This window comes from Lepisosteus oculatus, chromosome 22, assembly GCF_040954835.1.
Source record: "Lepisosteus oculatus isolate fLepOcu1 chromosome 22, fLepOcu1.hap2, whole genome shotgun sequence".
In the NCBI taxonomy this organism is placed as follows: Eukaryota; Metazoa; Chordata; class Actinopteri; order Semionotiformes; family Lepisosteidae; genus Lepisosteus; species Lepisosteus oculatus.
The window spans coordinates 14221162-14241265 of record NC_090717.1 but is presented as its reverse complement, the minus strand read 5'-3'; the positions used below and the strand labels follow the sequence as shown (position 1 = coordinate 14241265).

At 45.2% G+C, this 20104-nt stretch overlaps 2 protein-coding genes across 7 annotated transcripts in view; both read left to right on the top strand.

Moving 5' to 3' along the window:
- The first annotated feature begins 1284 nt into the window (after positions 1 to 1284).
- mzt2b (mitotic spindle organizing protein 2B) lies at positions 1285 to 10545 on the top strand. Of its 4 annotated transcripts, none has more exons than XM_015366461.2 (5): positions 1285 to 1389; positions 2147 to 2334; positions 3371 to 3519; positions 5743 to 5880; positions 9502 to 10545. In XM_015366461.2, exons 2-5 carry the CDS (start codon positions 2150 to 2152, stop codon positions 9666 to 9668), a joined length of 639 nt encoding a protein of 212 aa, XP_015221947.1. In that variant the 5' UTR covers positions 1285 to 1389; positions 2147 to 2149; the 3' UTR covers positions 9669 to 10545. The 4 variants fall into 4 exon arrangements, with proteins under 4 accessions (XP_015221947.1, XP_015221944.1, XP_006640356.1 ...); XM_015366458.2 differs by having other exon boundaries at positions 5743 to 5931; XM_015366459.2 differs by having other exon boundaries at positions 1341 to 1389; positions 2107 to 2334; positions 5743 to 5931.
- A 449-nt stretch (positions 10546 to 10994) lies between these two features.
- Positions 10995 to 20104, top strand: part of rbm19 (RNA binding motif protein 19) — a 49391-nt gene continuing 40281 nt past the window's right edge. For 2 of the 3 annotated variants that reach the window (XM_069182368.1, XM_015366285.2), the window contains exons 1-10: positions 10995 to 11132; positions 12391 to 12573; positions 14582 to 14713; positions 15023 to 15181; positions 15888 to 16134; positions 16738 to 16967; positions 17236 to 17298; positions 17708 to 17786; positions 18417 to 18488; positions 19559 to 19762. In XM_069182368.1, coding sequence (XP_069038469.1) covers positions 11097 to 11132; positions 12391 to 12573; positions 14582 to 14713; positions 15023 to 15181; positions 15888 to 16134; positions 16738 to 16967; positions 17236 to 17298; positions 17708 to 17786; positions 18417 to 18488; positions 19559 to 19762 — 1405 coding nt within the window. In that variant the 5' untranslated portion in view covers positions 10995 to 11096. The remainder of the gene's footprint in view (positions 11133 to 12390; positions 12574 to 14581; positions 14714 to 15022; positions 15182 to 15887; positions 16135 to 16737; positions 16968 to 17235; positions 17299 to 17707; positions 17787 to 18416; positions 18489 to 19558; positions 19763 to 20104) is intronic. The other variant, XM_015366286.2, reaches the window with a different exon arrangement.

The following is a 20104-nucleotide window of genomic DNA, read 5'->3' as shown; positions in this document are numbered from 1 at the left end:
AATATAATTACAGTTAGACAAAAGGAATGATTATATCCTGTTTTTATGAGAAATGGAAGTTATATTCGGGGCGAAGTTTATGATAGCTGGCTTTAAAACAAAGCAACACCTGGTGATCCTTTTTTTTTGTTGGCAGCTGAACTAAAATTCGTTTAGTGGAGTTTGACGCCCTCTACTGGACGGATTGGACGTCCAGATTCGGTTTATCGTCTAAAATCAGATGTCCAGATGTTATAATAATAATTACTCACACTTATATAGCGCTTTTCTGGACACTCCACTCAAAGCGCTTTACAGGTAATGGGGATCCCCTCCACCCCCACCAATGTGCAGCCCCACCTGGATGAATTATAGTTATACATTTTTACTTCAAGGTATAAAGGTATGTGTGCGGGTATTTGACGTTGTAGACCACAACCAAAATTGATCTTGAAATCTGTGCAAATGCGACTGATTTATTATGGTAGGATATGCCTCGGAATTATCCATGTTCAAATAATTCTCGTTCTGTCCTTTATCATTAATTAGTCTGAATCTTGTATCCAAAAAATCATCCAGGCGGGGCTGCACACTGGTGGTGGTGGAGGGGATCCCCATTACCTGTAAAGCGCTTTGAGTGGAGTGTCCAAAAAAGCGCTATATAAGTGTAAGCAATTATTATTATTATTATTATTATTATTATTATTATTATTATTATTATTATTTTATTGTTATTATTAAAAAGCGACATTCATCACTATACATTTGTAGAGCTAGGTATATAGTTTACTCTAGGGTACAACAGGAGTATTTTGGGATTTGACCCGACAACCTTTCTACAGATCTAGCGAGTCATTATCTGCTGTTCATCAGAAATTAGTCCAAATTGTGATAGATAAACGATCGCTGTAATTTTTATGTCAGTCTGTGTGACGATAAACAGTGGAGTAAAAAATGGACAACATTACCAACCATGAGTGGTAACATCGGAGTTATTTTAGTTCGACGAAACAACAACAAATTACTAGAAGCAGATTTAGCATAATTCATACAGAAAAATACATTATTTTATTCGTTTATTTTTGGGAAAAGCGGAAAGCGAACTGGAAAATAATCACACAATGACATTCAACTTCAAACATTCTTGACGTTGTCATTCAACATGCCTTTCGTTAAAAAGGTTATCATCTTATATTATTTAAAAATATGTGCATTGATTATTTAAAGTAATTTTGAAACAGGACCGTCCAGCAGCGGTTCACATGGCACACTCTCTGCATGAGGAACTGCGGTGCGCGATCGTGTTTCCACTCGGCTCGGAGTGTAGAGGAGCACAGATAGTTTCCACCCGAGAAACTTTCTGGGTGGGACCTGCGTCGTTACGGAATTGACAGCTGTGTTATCTTTAAGGTAAGAAACATATACTCTATTAAAATGCCAGCGGTGCTATATCTCAGCACGTTGGCTGAGTTAGTAAAGGTGATGCAGTGTGTTAGCCTTAGAGAGTTTGTTTTCCTTTTTGTAGACCGAGCGAGTTTCTTGGATTTGCATTGATGAAGCAGTTGTACTCGAGCCCTGTTTTCAATTCACACGGAGTTATTCAGAATCACTCTCATTGATTCGGAATTGGCGAGCGGGCAGGGACGAATATTTGACTGATTCTAAAAACAGGTGATGCAGAAAACGTCCCTGACTGGTGTGGGATCCGCTTTGACCACCAGTAATAAACGGGATTTTGTGCTGATCTCCGCGATCTGCCGTTCATGTTTGTGAACTAATACGAACGTCCGTAGAGCAAATTAGAAAACATGATTAAACATTATTCATTAGGGCTTTTGCAATAGCAAAGCACTGCGAATATGGGGTTAGAGAGGCATGATAAGCAAAGATACAAGACACAAGTCTTGTCTATAAGATATGATTTTTAATTAAACGAAACAAAAATACCTATTCTTTTTTGTATTGAAAGCTAACAAAGTACGGTATTTTCAGTGGCCTTTAGGCGTCCTGCGAGACGTTTTGATTCCTCTAGGCAGGGGGTGTAAATATGGTCAGGTTTTAGCTAATGCTTTGTGCAGGTGTCGATGTTTCTGCTCATACTCGTTAGTCTCAATCGACAACGTGCAGCACAGAAACCGGCAGCGACGGGGTCTCTCTGCCCTGCCAGGGAATGGCGCTCTCTCAGCAGGCCGCCGCGCTGGCGCCCAGCCTGGAGCCGCCCGCCCTGGTGGCCACGGTGAGTGGGAACGTCCAGAAGTACGCCCTGAAGAAAAAGAAGGTCCTCAGTGCGGAGGAGACGGACCTGTTCGAGCTGGCGCAGGCGGCCGGGATCACGGTGGACCAGGAGGTGTTCAAGTAAGGCCCAGCAGAGCACACACACTGGTTCTGTACTGCTTGCTTCCCCTGCTGGCCTTTCCAACATGATGAGCTTCAGCTCAGTCTATTTGTCATGTGCACAAGTGCACTGAAATGCTTATTTGCATGTGCACTCCGATACAGAGCGCATCAGGGTGAGCCAGCGGTAGGGGTAGAGTTCAGTAATCTGATAGCTTGTGGGACGAAACTGTCTCTGACTCTGGAATTCATCCAGCCATCTTCCAACCGCTTTTTCCAGTTCAGGGTCATGGGGGAGCCAGCGTCTGTCCCAGCAGGACACACACAGACACACACAGACACACACAGACACACACAGACACACACAGACACACCAGGGCCAGTTTCCCCAGAAGGCAGTGAATGTTTTTGGACTATGGGAGGAAACTGGAGCACCTGGAGGAATCCCAAACACAGGGAGAACATACAGAGCACACATAAAGCACCCTGGGTCTGGATTGCTGTCCGATCCAGCGATGCTAATCACTGCACCACTGAGCTGCCCTACTGAAACTCACTCACATGCAAAGCTGAATTAGAACTGCAGTGGAGGGGAGGGTATAATGGAGTTCTACATAAAATGGATTTGCAAAGATAAAGATTTTTGATCCTTTCTTAATGTGGGTTCTGAGAGCCATATAAAGGCCTCCACGCTGTTGGAAAGCATGTGGTTTATTCCAGAGGGGTGTTGTACACATTTGCAAACAGTTCCAGGGTTAAAGTCTATCTGAAATACAGCTCCCATCGGATGGCTGATCTGCGTGTTTCATAACCTTATAGTGTGAACAGAAGTGAACAGCATGCCCAAGAATGTGTATATATTCATTCAGTTTCTTTTGTGCTGATTCATAATGCATGGTGACTTTTGTGGAAGAACAATTGCTGATCCCCAAATTTTGGGGATACAGAAAGGAACAATTTTAACAATTTTTTAAAACAGAAGAAACCTGGAGTATGACCTAAAGCAATCTGCGACAGTGTTAATGTCTCTGTAAACTTTCATGCGGTCTGTCCTCAGGATCATTGTGGACCTGCTGAAGATGAATGTTGCTCCTCTGGCCGTCTTCCAGATGCTGAAGGCCATGTGTGCTGGACAGAGGATCGCTGACACCTCGGCTGGGGAGAGTTTGTCTGGGTCCCAGCACATTGCGGCCCCTGAGCCCAGAGGTTAGACAGTGGGGGCCAAACAGGTCATGGTCAGGCTTAGGGGCTCCATGCCTTCCTCTGTGAAAGTTTACATTAGTACCTATTATTGGCAGTGTTGCGCTTTTATTATGGTGTTCATCTGGTTGCACACAAACCTTTCCTGTAGCCCTGCCATGCTGTAGGTGTGTTTTATTATACTATGTAAAGAACGTGCCATAATGTACTGTAGCAAATGTTCGTAAGTGTGTGTAGCGTTCAGTTAGGGTCTAGCGTAATAGGGCAAAGTGACCTGATAAAAACGTAGAAAAACATTCACAATACCCAAGTGAATTAGTGCTGAACACCATAGTAAGTAAGCAATTATCATTCAGCTTTGCTATGGTGATCACTTGCTTTTCATTGCTACAAGCCTGGCTTCTAATCCTATGGAAAAATATCAGAAGACAAATCTTTAAATATATAACGTTATCCCACAGCATCTTGATGCCACCAAGACTTATATTTCTTCAGCCTGGGCTTAAGCTGGAAGGGCTTGAATTGCACAACATTATTTTGGGTGATATTTAAGATTCCGGCTCTAGGTTCTTAGTGGGATTGGGGGGTCTCCGTAGTAATGCAGGCCACCTCCTGCCTTTGACATGCTAGGTGGGTATGTGACTTGAACGGCAGTGCAGTCTGGTGATTCTGCCATTGCATTGGCCTTTAGCACTGTGTTCATTTACAGGTGCTGCTGCCTGAGCCGCATCTGCTGTGTTTCTGTGCAAGCAGACCGATGGAGCTCAGACTGCTTGTCCTATACTCTCACATAGCTGCAGCACCCATTGCCTTTGCTAGACAGTCAGAAACTTGCTTTGCTGTACCATCTCTTACAGAGAGCTTTCCTTTCACCTGTGCTGCTCGTTATGACACAGATCATTTTCCCAGCGCTTCTCTTGATTAGTACGTACAAGGGCAGATTCACCTTCGTTGTTTGGAAGGACTCCCATCGCTGCTGCAGCATCATAAACTCTGCTCAAAGGTCACAGACGTCTTCTGCTGCCTCTGCTGAGGAAAGTCTTGGCTTCAGCTGCGCAGCTTGCAGAGTGATGCTTCTGTCCCGCATTTTGGAAGGGGGCCAAGGAACAAGCACTGTCACTCATACCGCCCCTGGCTGCTTCTGTCTCCCACACCATGCTCGTGCGCTAAAGAAGATGCTATCACAAGGACCATTCCAGGCTTTGGCTAGAAAGTGACTTTCCCCACTGATGGGGAGCTGAGGTGTGACAGGGATTATGGGGAGGCAGTCTTCTGAGAGTGGGAGACTGTTGCAAAGCAGAGCTCATTTTAGTTTTGCTGATTTAGAGTTCTGTTTGTTTTGAATTAACAGCAGGGAATGATTTACAGGCATAGTGCCTAGCAAGTGTTTTCTCACTGTGGTGGCCACAGTCAAGCAAATGTGCATTGATCGCTGGACCCAGTTCCTGAAATAGGAACTGTGATCATTTTTTACTTTAAGAGAGAGACAAAAGTTGTGTTGCCTGTGCCAACATAACCCATGAACTCTGCTTTAAACCATTAGTATAGTATTGTTTTTTAAAATATCTTTACAACCTTTGTTGCTAATGATCAATGAAGTCATGTTTGTACAGAGATGCATTATTGGGCTCTCTGTGAGGGGGTATTGGGGAAATCCTTGAAAATGTAATCCAGCCACTGTGCAATGACTAAACTGTGGCTTTGTAGGGAATACGTCTTTCAGGTTCAGGTGAGCTCACACCCGAAGAAGGCTCCACGGCCGAAACGTTGTGTTTTCTTTCTTTTCTTTTCAGCATGGAATAAACCTATTACTTGTTCCTATACGTCTTTAAAGTCAAGCTTAAAAGCTGTTTTGTAAAGCTTAATGATTTTAGATTACCCTTCCAAGACAGCAGGGTGTGCAGTGAGATTTGAAGAATTAAAATCTGAAATTGTCACCCAGATGCAGCCCAAAACATATACATCTATCTGGCTGACTAGCAGTGTCTGCAGAGCCCTCAGCATGGATCACAGGGAAATGTGTTAAGTAGTTTTGCACCTGATATCTGCTAGACTGGAATGGTCTTTGGTTAGAGCACACCTGTGCTTCTGGTGTATTTCCCTGCTGTTGTAGATAGATGGGTAGCTATCTCTGATCCTCAATAGTGAGTGTTAACGTGTTTTCTGCCATTCTTTTTTTATTTGTTCTGGTGTGTGTGTCTGTGTGTGTGTCTTTTCCTTTTCCTGAAGTGGACGACTCTTTTGTGTCTGGAAAGAGCAGTAAAATCCCTGCACCTCTCTCCCTGTCCTCTGGCCTGCGGCCTGCGAGAGTTAACACTAAGATTGTGGTCTACAGTCCTGCCGACTCTTGCTCACCCATCTCTCAAGGTCCCCCCGGTTCCTTCCAGTATACTTGCTGCCTGTTCTCTCCCTTTGCAGGTTGCGTTTATTAGTTTATCTGCTGGGGTTGGTCCGGCCTGCTATCGCACTATGAGCCAGGACACGGGCCATCCCAGGCATGGCTGCTACTCCACTGCCAAGAGGAAATTCCTGTTTGACAGCACTGGGTCAGCCCAGGAATACAGCAGTTCAGTGCATTTTGTAACAGCCTTCAGTGACTGTTACCAATCGATTTCACTGATGAAAACAGGGGGGTGAAAGCTCACTTTGCACCCATGAGGAGTAGACCAGAAGGGTTCTGCTGGCTGAGCTTTGCAAATGCTCTTTGGCTTTCTTTTCCAATTTTCCATCTCGAGTTGGATGGTCTTGAATTGGAGCAGATTGGAGCTGTGGTTGCCACTCAGAGATGATCCCTACAGACAGAACAGGAGCCTCTGAACATTTTCTTTTCCAATACATTTGATCACATACAGTAGCATAGCGAAGCTCCCAGAGATATTCTAATGATGCCCAGTCCTACAATTTTTAAGTACTGAGCCCTGCAAGATATGCTTCCTACGTTAAGTATCTGCGCGAGCAGTGGAAATAGAGCTTGAGACATGCCTGACATTTGAGAAGCAGCATTTTAGTGGCTGTAGAGAAGCTGTACTACATAAAAGTGGGATAAAACACAAACAAATATTGATGTCTTTCCTAAAAGCAAATCTGTAACTCTCTAGTTTTTTGGACAGATGTATGCTAAAACTTTGTGACTAATGATTAACATTCTGTTCTGTGCTGTTTACTACTTTTAAATCCCTTCCTCTACTTTAGTAAGTAATTGCTCTGGTCTGGAGTTCTCCTGTGTCTGAGCTGAGTGGTGATCCCAGTGTCTGGGCCAAGAGCACATTGCGCTGCTTATACCTCCGCAGTGTAGGGAATTCTTGACAGCCGTCTGCCCTGGGAAACTGGCTCCTGGTGTGATCAGGCTGGGAGGGACGGGACGCTGGGGAACTCACAGTTCAGAATGTGAACCCTGGTAGGGCACAGATGTGCACATAGTGCTGAAAGCATGTTGGCCACCGCAAGAATGGCAGTCTTGCTTACAGCACTTTAGTTGAACCAGTGTGTGTTAAATTCACTATAAAGGAAACATGCTGAAACCATTTCAAGTAGTGTGTAGTTACTGCAGTATGTCGGAAAGATTTGATCATCACACAGCCTATACTCAGGTATTTCATTGATCCTTTAATTCAAATTTAGAATTTCAAAGAATATTCCAACCCTCAGATGATCTGAATGCATCAGTGATAAACTAATAAACTCCTGTCTTTTCCTTCTGAACTGTGTGTAGTGGCTGTTTTGAGGTGTGAGTAGTATAGTCTCATTGTGCCTGTGTCTGTGGTCAACCCTGTTGTGTACTAGGTTCTGTAAATGGTGATCTCTAGTGATGTGCCCTTATTAACACTTACTAACCATGCTGTACTGCTTGCTTTTAGTGTGCTATCTGTCTGACAAATTATATCCAGCTTACCTCAGGTGTGTACACAGCAAGAATTGTATGAGACCAAAATGTTCTTCGGGACAGACAGGACAGGTTGGGAGAAATTAGACAACCTGAAAAAAGAGGAGCATCTATTTTTGCTTTATAAAATTAGATAAAGTTTAAAAGATTGTGTTGGTCTGGAGTCTTCATCGGGACCAGATCTTTAAATACCTACAACATCTGGAACAGCTGTCCCGAGAAAACAAAAACTTTTTGAAACCCTCACATCTGTATTATATTTTGTGTTGAGAATGGATACCCCTTAATCTGACACAGTTCTTTCAGAAGAAGTTATCTTGTACAGAGCAACCTCATATTACAGGAGCAAGAATACGACTGAATTAATATGCTTGTGACACACTACCAAGCATTAAACCAAGTAGGCACCACCAACAGCAGCAGCCGGTAGCTTGGTCTCATGCAGATAGGGGTGAATTCAGCAGGTTTTGGAAGTGTTCTTATGGCAGAGTACTGTAGTTTTGTGTGCTTTATATGACAGAAGTAAATTGATATAGTGTTATTGGAGGAAGTGTGAGAACAACACCAAGATATAGTGTGTGACCATCGTGAGATTGGACACAGGTCTTCCAGTCCCTGCTCCCTGATCACGCAGAGGTGATGTTCCTCCAGGACTGTGTCTGCAGGCAATGGCCACAGACAGGCTCGACCTCGGAGGTCACATCAGTGATGTAACGCAGCGCCAGCCGGTGTCGACAGGGGTGGGCTCCGGTGACCTCGAAAGCCAATGAAACAGCTTCTCACCTTTTTTGAATCTGAATTTGGACCAGCGTCTGATGACAATTAGGTCAACATTGGGTGCGAAGAGTGTTGTCAGCTCTGCTCCTAAGAGCAGTGATGCTGCTAAGTTGATATGCTTTAATGACTGGTCACCCTGTATTACCGTTCTATGTTGTAACAAATTTTCCTTTCCGTTTCCCTCTTTCTGCTGTCTGTGCACCCTTGTCTGCACAAGCAGGTTTATGTAAAAACAAAGGCAATGAGTGCTGGGCACTAGGCACTATGCTGCTGCTTCCTGAGTTCCAGGCCCAAGTGATGTTGATTGGCAAAGGGTAGCAAACATTTGCACTATATTCACATGCACCTTTTACTCAACATGTGCTGAGGTGATGGTTGTAAAAAAGATGTGATACTTTTGGACAGCTATAACACAATAATGAATATCCTTTTCAGTGGTGAAAGACTGCTAGTAATGCAGGTGTCCACATGTAATCTGTACTCACCGCTGACAAAATGCTTGACAGCAGATTATCCCTTTCCTATCAAAATCCCAGTTACAGATTCATTAACAGGAAATGGAAATCTGTTGAACGAGCAGTAATCATGGTTTTAGGCTTCCATGGGCCTAATCTGATCCAAGAAAGTTGTCAGAGTAGGTGGAGCCCTACTTCCTGGAAACAGCAGGATCAAAGTCTTACTGGCACAGGATCCCAAACTGCTGTGCTTATGAGAACCTCCCACCCTCTGCAGTTAGGTAGGGTCTTATGGTAGTATTTTAAAAGCTAGGTAAGTAGTACATTGCATGTATTTTTAAAAGGCAACAAAACACCTTTTTCTCCTGACATACCTATCAGACCTTTTAAAAACAAGTATAGCTTTTAACACAGCAGTACGCGACACTGCCTTTTTAAAATGAGCACCCTTCAGCAATGTGGAATTGTTTCTTTTTCCTGTCTGTGCGTGCTCTCTTTGGTTGCTTGGTATTCTGTCTCCTCGGCGAAGGCTGCTCATTTTAATTTGGCCAGTTTCCCAGCTGGGACTCCAGTGTGGCTTTTCGTGTTGTTTGGCTTGGCCCTGCATGAGGAGTCGGCTTCCTTGCTGGTGCTGCGCTTGGCTCTGGCTTTTCAGAAAAAAAGAAACAGCCAGATGACAGAAACCCCTTAAGCCACTGGTGAGTCCTAAATCCCAATCCGACATTCCGAAGTTGTTTTCGGAGGGAGGCACAAAAGAAGGGATTTGGAACGGTAGTGTTGAGACGTACGTGCTGGCTTCAGGGGGTGTCGGTGTAGTGATGGTTAGGGCTCGAATCTCACCCTTGCTCTCTTGTTTCATGTCGCGTGTCCCAGTGCGAGCGAAGGCAGGCTCCGGGGGAGCGGGACAGGCCCACGGAGAGAGGGGCGGTCGGGATGGCTCCAGCCAGCGCGTGCCCCGCCAGCCCAGCGCCTCCCGGGGGCAGAAATCAGGAAAGAGCTCTGGCAGCAGCAGCTCCTCGTCGCAGCTGACCTCCAGCTGAGCGCGCTCCTCTGCGCGCTGGAGTCCACGCCTCTCCTTCTTCAGCTCGGCTCTTCCGAACGTGAGGTCTCGCTCACTGCAGCCGGCCCCTTCGCACAAACCGCCCTGGGCTGCTAGACCTGCTTCCATCGGAGATCGTGAACAAGAGAACTGTTGATCTTACCTATCGAGAGCTAAAGGAGGAGAGACCCAACCCATCCGCACACGAGGCCTGAGCCGCTGGTCATTTTGCACAGTGTTGACATCTTATTTCTTCCCTAAACGAAGCGTTGAAGTCGGATCTGACTTGCTGATGAAGACAGTCTTCCTCTCTGCACTAGCCAGTGGTATTGAGGTTGTGAAAGAGAAATCTACCGTGCAGCTGCAGAGTGTAATAACATGATGCCCAAGGAGCACCTCAACTGGTGATCTGCAGTAAATTCAAGAGCACTGGCGCTGTCGCCACGCTGGGACGCCACATGACAGAAACCCCTTGACAGAAAGATGAGAATCGATGTTCTTCCCTCTACAGTTAGAGTGAGACTTCTCCTGAGCTTCTAAATATAAAATTAGGACCAAAAATGTAAACCGCTATGTGCAGGAATCTTAGAATCTTATGTACTTGAACATGGGGAAGGGCATAGCGTAATGTTTGAACTGGGCACTCCAGAATTATTTTTATCCCATGACAAGGTGTGAACACATTTCAGCTGAGAAAAGGGGACAGCTTGTTTGCAATTCGGTTTTGCACAGCGTGGATGTTTTTTATATTTGTGTTGTATTCTTTATTTTTGGAATTCTTATTGAGCTTCTTCCTGGAGGAGTGTTTGCTGTATCTTCAGGAACTGTTTTTGAGAGATCCAAGTCTCCTGTATAGAAGAATAAACTGTGGTTTGTGTCTTGTCTGTGTGTATTCCTTCATTGTGCAGCTCCTCTGTTGCCAGTGCAAGCTTTTTAACACAGGAGAAATATGTTCACAATCTCTAGTGTTGACCAGCCCTTGAGCAGCACAACCCTGGACATATTGTAATTTCTCACAAGACTTAAGAACGTGTGAGAATTCACACTGTCCGTCTGTCGGCTGCCTCTGTGTCCCCAGGCGGAAGGGCAATAGACAGGAAATCCTTCATCTCTGCCACTTCACTCTCAGATAATGTTAAAAAAATATTATCTCTAGAGGCACTGAATTCTGGGCTGATGATGTTTGTTTCTGTCGTGTTTGAGTTTTCCTCGCAGGTGTTAACTGCTTGTCTTAAGTCTTCTTAACCAGCAGATGGCGGTATCGGTAAAGAGCGGAAGCAGAAGCACTGTGAGGTTAAAGGTCAAACACCACGTGATCTATGTTGCCTTGTGGGCAAGATGGCAGCGTTGTGAGAGCGGCACGCTTGTTTGTTTGTGTGTGGCGAATTTGTCGTTTCACTGGGTTGTCACACTGTAAACACCAGTAAACATGTCCAGGCTTATCATCAAGAACCTCCCGAATGGGGTGAGTGTTGGGTGATCAAAACAGATGTTATAGGTAACAGGTCGAAGTGTAAAAGACATTTAGGTATCTAGGAGGGAGGACTGGACTGATGTGGAGAAATTCAATTTATGTACAAAGAGCGTGAGCTCCTATAATATATTGAATGTTGGTATATGTTTTGTCGGTTATCGAAGAGCTGTCTACTGTAGGTAAACGTATTCTGAGTGGATTCAGCTGCTGTGACGCCCCGTGCGTGTTTTCGAGACCTCACCAGCTTTCTTTGATGGCATGGTTTTGCCGTTTTAATTGGAAGCTCATGTACGTTTTTGCATTGAACAAGTTATGGGAAATATGTAAACCAAAATTGATGACTACGGCTACAGCTTGTAGACTTAAACATGGCGAATACGGGAGACGGCTGTGTTTTTCATTCGGCAACAGCTCGAGTCGTGGTTATAGTAATATAAACCCATCTTAACCAAGACTCTTCATTATCTTTACTAACATCATCCACCTCTGTGGAGGTAAGCTGTCATATTCCCGTGTCCTTTCGTAATTTAGAAATTCGATTCTAGTTATGTTTTAGATTATGAAAATGCCAGTTCCTCTGAGAGAGTGTTTGAAAAAGGCTGCTGCCTCAGGAATTCAGGGGGTTAATCAATCGGAAATACCGAATAAGGTGACTTTAGACCATAATTGCCAACATATCATACAAGTCACTTTTGAATATCTTCCTTGAAGATGTATCTTTTCACTTTCACAAGACCTTCTCAATTTGATGAAGTACATAAGATGATGGAATATTTTCTTTCAGAAATGTGGAACTGCAGTTCAGTTTCTATTTCTTTTATCATGTACCTGTCTAGGGTGGAATCATCACTTGCTTAATACTGTAGCTCAGCACTTCAGCAACAATGCCAGTGCCCGTCAGGAGAGAGACATCCCTCCATCCTGCAGTGCTTTTTGGCATTTGACACACTGCAGGTTTTAAACAGTTGTGGTTCTCTAAATCCCACCCAGCCCCAGGCAGCTCTACCAGAACATATCCCTTTTACTGCCACTGTAGGAATCACAGTCCCAGTCAGCTGGGAATAAGACTGTAGGATCTCAAATTGTCAGGGAGCAGTAAAATGTGACGTTTCCTTTGAAGAGTATGGAATTGAAGTCAGTTGAGTATTGTTCCTTGTAATCCTAATGGCCTTGATGAAGATCAGGGGGTTGTGCACGTCGGAGCGCAGGATTGCTGTCTGGGGGTCTCAGCTGTGTCTGTTCCGGACAGATGAAGGAGGAGCACTTCCGCACCATGTTTGCTGCCTTTGGAACTCTGACGGACTGCGGCCTGAAGTTCACCAAGGAGGGGAAGTTCCGGAAGTTCGGCTTTGTGGGGTTCAAATCGGAGGAGGATGCAGAAAGGGCACTGAAACACTTCCACAAGAGCTTCGTGGACACCTCGAGAATCACGGTGAGAGTGTGTCACATACAGTTGCAAGAAAAAGTTTGTGAACCCTTTGGAATTACCTGGATTTCTGCATTAATTACTCAATAAGAATGTTGTCCAGTCTTCAACTAAGTCACAATAATAGACAAACACAAATCTGCTTAAACTAATAACTCACAAACAATTGTACTTCTTGTCAATATTGAACACCGTTCAAACATTCACAGTCCAGGCTGGAAAAAGTATTTGAACCCCTGTATTTAGTAACTGGTAGAACCTCCTTTAGCAGTAATAACCTCCACCAAACGTTTCCTGTAGCTTCAGATGAGACATGCACAACGGTGAGGAGGAATTTTAGGACATTCCTCCTTACAAAACTGTTTCAGTTCATTGATATTTCTGAGATTCCTTGCGTGAACAGCTCTCTTCAGGTCACACCACATCATCGCAATTGGGTTGAGGTCTGGACTTGGCCATTCCAGAACACAAATTTTCTTCTGTTCTGCTTCAGGTGACAGACTGCTACCCTGACATTCTCCTGTAAAATTTCTTGATACAATTTTGAATTCATTGTTCCCTCTGTGATCGCAAGCTGTCCAGGACCTGAGGCAGCAAAGCAGCCCCAAACCACGATGCTCCCTCAACCATGCTTCACAGTTGGGATGAGGTTTTGGTGTGCATGCTTTTTTTCCTCCAAACATAGTGTTGTGCCAAAGAGTTAAACTTTTCTCATCCGTCCACAGAACATTGTCCCAGAAGCGTTGTGGAATATCCAGGTGGCCTTTTGCAAACTTGAGACGTGCAGTGTTTTTTTTGGAGAGCAGTGGTTTCCTCCGTGGTGTCCTTCCATTAACACCCTTCTTGTTCAGTGTTTTTCTGATGGTGGACACATGAACAGAAACTTTGGCAAGTTCAGGAGATTTCTGCAGGTCCTTTGCCATTACCCTAGGGTTCTTTTTCGCCTCCTTCAGCATTGCATGCTGCGCTTTTGCCCTGATCTTTGCAGGATTCCCACTCCTAGGGAGAGTAGCAACAGTACTGAATTTCCTCCATTTGTAGACAATTTGTCTTACTGTGGATTGATGAACAGCCAGGCCTTTAGAAATATTTTTGTAGCCTTTTCCAGCTTTCTTCTAAGGTCCTCTGACATGTCTTTAGATCAGGGCATGGTACACATGAACAGCTCCTTCTTGAGAAGAGCAGACTCTGTCAGTAACCAACCTTTGTCTGCCTTTTTTATAGGGCAGGGCACCTCCAGCCCACCCCTCCAATCTCATCTCATTGATTGGAGCACCTGACTCCAGTTAGCATTTGGAGAAGTCATTAGCCTAGAGGTTCACATACTTTTTCCAGCCTGGACTGTGGATGTTTAAACGATGTGTTCAGTACTGACCAGAAGAAGTACAATTGTTTGTGTGTTATTAGTTTAAGCAGATTGTGTTTGTCTATTGTTGTAACTTAGGTGAAGATCAGACCACATTTTTATGAATAATTAATGCAAAAATCCAGGTAATTCCAAAGGGTTCACAAACGTTTTCTTGCAAATGCCATGCACGCCTGTACGTGTCTCTGAATGTACAACTGCTGGTCACAAGTGGTGAGATAAATCGCACAATGGCTTCTGTTTAACAAGATCAGACACACTGCTAAATTACACTGTAACATACTCACTTGTTACTGGAGCCAGAAGTGCTTCAATGCAAAGAAAATACTGCAAATAAAAAATGACAGTGGAAAATGCCATTGCAAAATCACAATTTCTATGATACTAGTCAGTCAGAAATGTCCTCTCACATTTATTCATTGAAGCACACACCATGTTCAGAAATTAAATGAGCCTTATTTAATGGCCCAACCCTGAAAAGAAATGAGAAGATACGTCCTCTGAGAAATAAGGAGTTTGTGTCATCCTCTGAGTAAGGTGATCCCAGTTCAGTTTTAACGTACAGATGAAAGACGAATGGGTTGCAGGCGGGTGGAGTCCAGGAGGAAGGAAGATGTCTGCGATGACGGTTCTGTTTGCGTCCCGCAGGTGGAACAGTGCAAGTCTTTCGGAGACCCGACCAAGGCCAGAGCCTGGAGCAAACACTCCCGCGGCAGTGCAGCCCGGAACAGCGAGCAGCTCGGGGAGAAGAAGGCAGCTGCGGATCAGGGGCTGAAGAAGGTAGAGCCCTGCGGCCTGTGGCCCTCAGCCTGGGTCAATAACCAATAACAGTCATCAATCAAAATCACAATAGCAGAGATCCTGCCACGCGCAAGTCACCGCGCAGTATGACTGGAGAGAGATGAGCAGTGTGCATGCTGTGTACCGTATGAAAACTGAGGTGGGGCGGTACTGTTGGGAGTAGGCGTGTGTGTCTGTCGCCAGCCTTGAGCTGTGAAGCTTGAATGAAGTTTGCTGTGAGGTTTGCTCTTTTTCAGTCTTGCCCGAACAGCAAGGCCAAGAGTTTACTTTGTGATGATCTTCGTTCAGGAGAAGCAGGTGCAGAAGGAGCAGAAGGGGCAGAAGGGGCAGAAGGGGCAGAAGGAGCAGAAGGAGCAGAAGGAGCAGAAGGGGCAGAAGGGGCAGAAGGAGCAGAAGGAGCAGAAGGAGCAGAAGGGGCAGAAGGGGATGCCTCCGACCCTTGGAAAGGTTCGTCTGAGCTGTCTGTCACGGAGTAGCCTGTAGTCAATACCATTCCAATATTCTTAAAAACCAGAGCTTTCAATATTTAATTAACTTTCTTTAATATTTGAAAGTTTATTAAATTTGTGAGGAATGTGGGGTTATTTTTGTTTTGATTTTATTGATAAACCGAGTTCCTGCAGCCATATGTTTTCATCTGTTCTGATTTTGTTGAGGCATTCCCTAAAACAATTGCGGTGTTATACCAAGATCTTCGGTATTGCTAGAAAGAAGTGAAGGAAAGTTCTGCTTTTAATAAAGAATTATTGATATAATAGGGAATTATTTATATAATTCTTCCATTTGTTGATTATTTGGGAGAGGATCAGATATTCAACACTTAAAGATTTAATCTTCCATCTGTTATAGTGAGCTCATCCTCTCCCTATATTAGATTTTTAAGTATTTGTAACAATCCAAGTCAGTTTTCTTTTGTCAGAGAGCAATGAAATGTCACTGTTTTCCTCTTGATAGGGTGGGTTGCTGGACATTAGTTCAGTGATCTTTCTTCATTTCATTTTACTGATTATCGACCCATGTTAAATCACAGGTGGTCATTTAAAGTAAGGGTTTTAAGCCCCAAATCTAATCACTCAGCTTTTTTTCCCATCTGTTTCGTGTATTTGTTGCCTGGGGGGGCTAATTGTATTTTGTGCAAACTGGCCCCTAACAGCTCGAGGGAGATGAAGGTTTCCAGGAGTTTCTGGCTGTCCATCAGAACCGAGCTCAGGCCCCCACCTGGGCCAACGACACAGCGGCTGACCCCGCAGCTGCAAAACCGCACCGCAAGGACAGGAAGAAGAAGGCGGCCTCCGATGACTATCTCAACTTTGACTCCGAGTCCGAGTCTGAGGAGCCAGAGCAGGATGAGGAGGAGGAAGAAGAAGACAAAGACCAGGGCGAGAAAACAGAGCACCTAAGTATGTTGCCTCACACAGAACTTTATTCAGATAGTCTGAATAAAGTTAGGGTTGTCATCTTGCGTCTTCACAAAACGTATGGAATTCTGTCATGTTTTCATAACCTATATATGGGGCATTTAAAGTCTGACTTTGAAGAGAAATGATTTGGCTGGCTACGACACTACTGAAGGTGTTTAGTTGTCAGTGTGCTGTTGTGCACCATTAATGGGCTTTTCTATGCAGCGTTTTACATTCTGGAGGCACCCCAGAACCCCGGGAACAGCCTAGTGTGGCTTTCGCCAGACTCCAAATGTTCCGTCTCTTATGCACTTGAGCTTTTGGGAAAATAAAGTTGTAACCGGTGCCAAGATGGTGAATATGACCACGGACGTTCCTGATTGTAGCCGATAGCTGCAGTGGTCAGGGTGTAACCTTGACTTGGGAACCATACTTGAAGGGGACTCATCTAATTATGTACGGGTTCTGTAAAAAACAAATTGGCTCCATTGTCATTGTTTTCATCTTAGACTGGACACCCCGAGAGTCCTTTTGCGCTCCATATCATTAGGAAACTAAAACAAAGTGTCCGGTGCCAGTTTTAAAGGCTGTTTTCCCCGGCAGGCCCTGGGAAGGAGGCACTGAAGACGGGCCTGTCCGACATGGACTATCTCCGCTCTAAGGTAGTGAGGCAGCAGGGGGAGAGTGAGGAGGAGGAGGACGATGACGAAGAGCTTGTGACGGAGAAGGAACCTGTGCCAGCTCAGCCCTTGGACAGCGCGTACGAGAGTGGAGACAAAGACACGGCGCACAAGAGCAAAGCGAAACTTGCCAAGGCACCCAGAACACAGGAGGTCAGTCTCCCCCTCGCATGGTTTCAATTTTATACGTACATTTCTAACCTCTGGGTAGATGTACTGTTGTTCTTGGATATTCTCTGGCTGCTTTATGTCTTGCATGGCCTAGTTAAACCACAGCAGTGTTTAATGGAAAACTGGCCAGCCAATCGCAAGATCTCCATGTGCCTAATTCAGCATGTCCAGAGTAAGATGGCTGTGAACTGCAGAGAGTAAATGAATTATTCCAGTAAACGCTACTCCACTCATTGGCGTTTTCCCCCAGCAGACTGAGCCGACTACAGAGTTCACTGTGAAGCTGCGAGGAGCTCCATTCAACGTCACAGAGGTGAGAGGGCTGGGGATATTAGTTTCCAGTGCTTCTTAATGACTGCAGTTCTGTTTTTTTCTTCACTGCTGCCTGGAGACTGTAGCACAGGCTGGCCCTGCTCTCTCTAGATCAATCGCTCGTCCAGACTGAGTTATTGAGCAAAATCAAACTGTAAAGAATTAGTTGGCACTGTCACATTTCTGTCATTTGTTTTGAGTTTGCTCAACTCTCCTTTCAGATGGGTCATGTTGAAATTGTAGTTCTATTTCAAACCGTTAGGTGAAGTTAGTAATAGGTGATGTGACGCAATACAAGGAAATAGATCAGCCTAGATAGGGCTGTGGCTGAGATGGAGCAGGTGATCAGCTTGTAGGGTGTGAATATGAAGATGTGGACTGAGGCGGAATCCTCTTTTTTCTCCCATCAGCAACAAGTGCGCGAGTTCCTGGTGCCTCTGAAACCTGTGGCCATTCGCATTGTCAGGAACGCACATGGCAACAAGACAGGTGGGCTCCTCTGCTCGTGCTCTGACATTTAGCTCTATAACATGCTTTTGAAAAAAAGATTCTACAATTCTATTTTTTAAGCAATGCATCAACAGAAAAGCCATAGTGGAGCAAAAAGCAAGCACCTGTAACGGTCAGTGTTTCTCCCGGCTTGTCCTGCACTTTCTGTAGGTTGGCAGGTTCTTATACGTAAGAACAGAAGAAAGCTTATGAACAACAGGGGGGGAAATTTGTGCCATCTAGCCCAATTTGTAGTTAATAATTAGTTGACATGTCTCTTGACAGTGTATCTTCACAGCCAGATGGCTGGGTAACTCCCACATTCCTTTGTGTAAAGAAGTTCCTCCCGCTGTCAGATTTAAATGCACTTCGTTTCCCCTTGTGCACGCTAGTTCTTGTTTCGGTGCTCGATCTGAAGAAATCTGCGGATGGATTTTGTCGACTTTGTATAAAGAACCGGAGATACTTCAGTAACAAGCAGTTCATAAAGCACTGCTACCTTCCTTGTCTGCGAGAGGAAATGGGATTTCTCGTGAATTTTTGTGAACACTCAGTAGCTACCGGGATGAGTCCTATTAAAGCTCTGTGAAGTGAGTGAGAAAGGCCTTCTCCTCTTGGTGTCTCTCCAAGGCTACGTGTTTGTGGATTTCCAGTCTGAGGAGGAAGTGGAGAAGGCTCTGCGCAGGAATAAGGACTATATGGGTAGGTGCCTCGCGCCGGGGGCCACACTCGCAGAGACGCCTCGCGCCGGGGGCCACACTCGCAGAGACGCCTCGCGCCGGGGGCCACACTCGCAGAGACACGAGCAGCCTGAGAGGCAGGTGGGGGAGGAGGGGGGGCGTTTGGCTCGTTCTTTTGTCTCGGTTCCCCCTCGAGCGACCGTGTTGCACGGAGCTCCTTTCACAGGGGTCCGGAGAGGAGAGAGGGGCGTCTTGTTCGAGGTGTTGAAAGTAATTTTCCCAGTGTAGCGGCAGAGCGGCTTTGTGGCTGAAAGGTGAGGAATTTTAATTGGTTTCTCTCTGCCCTTGGCTGGTAGAGGCGGGCAGCAGGAGAGGGCTGTTGTGCAGAATGTCATCTTGAGCTGCAGAGAGCATCTTGCTTTGCTGTTTTGCCATTCTGAATGGGCCTGTCAGATGACCTCTCTGCCCCTGCTCCTTTTTACTCCTGTAATTGAGGCACGGTGCCATTGTATGGAGGCAATTCCATGCGTCCATACTTAATTAACCGGAACGTGCCCTGTGTTTGTCCTTTTTTGCGAGGTCAGAGGGCAAACTAAAACACCATTCAATATTTGCGTTAATCATGCAGTCCTTTGATGTTTTCACATTCAGGAATAACCTTCGTGTGAAGAATGTATGAACTGCTCCGCTCCGCTGTGAACAGTTCAAGAGCAGGCAGTTCTTTTAATACCTTATACAGTACTGGCTTTTGAATTGGTGCCATGGGATGCACTGTGGTTGTCCTTGACACGATTTCACCGTGTCATGATAACCCAGCGCAGAAGTGTCAGATTTAAAATGCCAGAGAAATGGCGACAAGATTTTTTTAGTTCCAACTATATTTTTTATAAACCTTCAGTTGTGAGCCCGTTGTTTCAAACGTTTTGTGACCGTGGTCACAAACCTCATAAGAGCATGAAATATATAAACATGGCTCCTGGTTATATAGATGTGTTTGGCCTGGATTCGCGCAGTTAACGTGGCAGAATGGAGACCACGCAGGGTACATCTCTTATCCTTCCGCCCTGGCGCTGGATGGCTCTGTTGTTTCAGGCGGGCGCTACATCGAGGTGTTCCGTGTCGACCACGCCCTACAGGGGCGCGCCGAGGGACGGGGCAGGGAGGAGCGCTCCTGGCACCGCGAGCTGAAGGAGGATGAGGAGGAGGAGGAAGTCTCAGAGTCGGGCAGGCTGTTTGTCAGGAATCTGTCCTACACCTGCTCGGAACAGGATCTGTCTGAGCTGTTCAGCAAGTATGGTAGGTCACAGAGCACAGCCCCTCATTGCATCTGCTTCACTGGGGTATTTCTACTCTTCTGTCACTCCAACAGGCTTCCTCTGTCATGGACTATTCCTCTGTCTGTCATGGACTATTCTTATTTTCTCTGTGTATTTGTGCCTGAGTGGCTTAAGGTGGAATTTGCCTGTAACTGATGTAAGAAAATGCATGTAGCCATTCTTGTCATATTGTTAGTATAATGTCGTATTGCACAGCAAAGCGAACAGATCTGTGTGGTTTTGAAAGGGGCAGGTTTAAAAGTGAAATTTCATGAGACACTACACAACAGTGCTGAGTCCCAGTGGAGCAAACGGACACCTG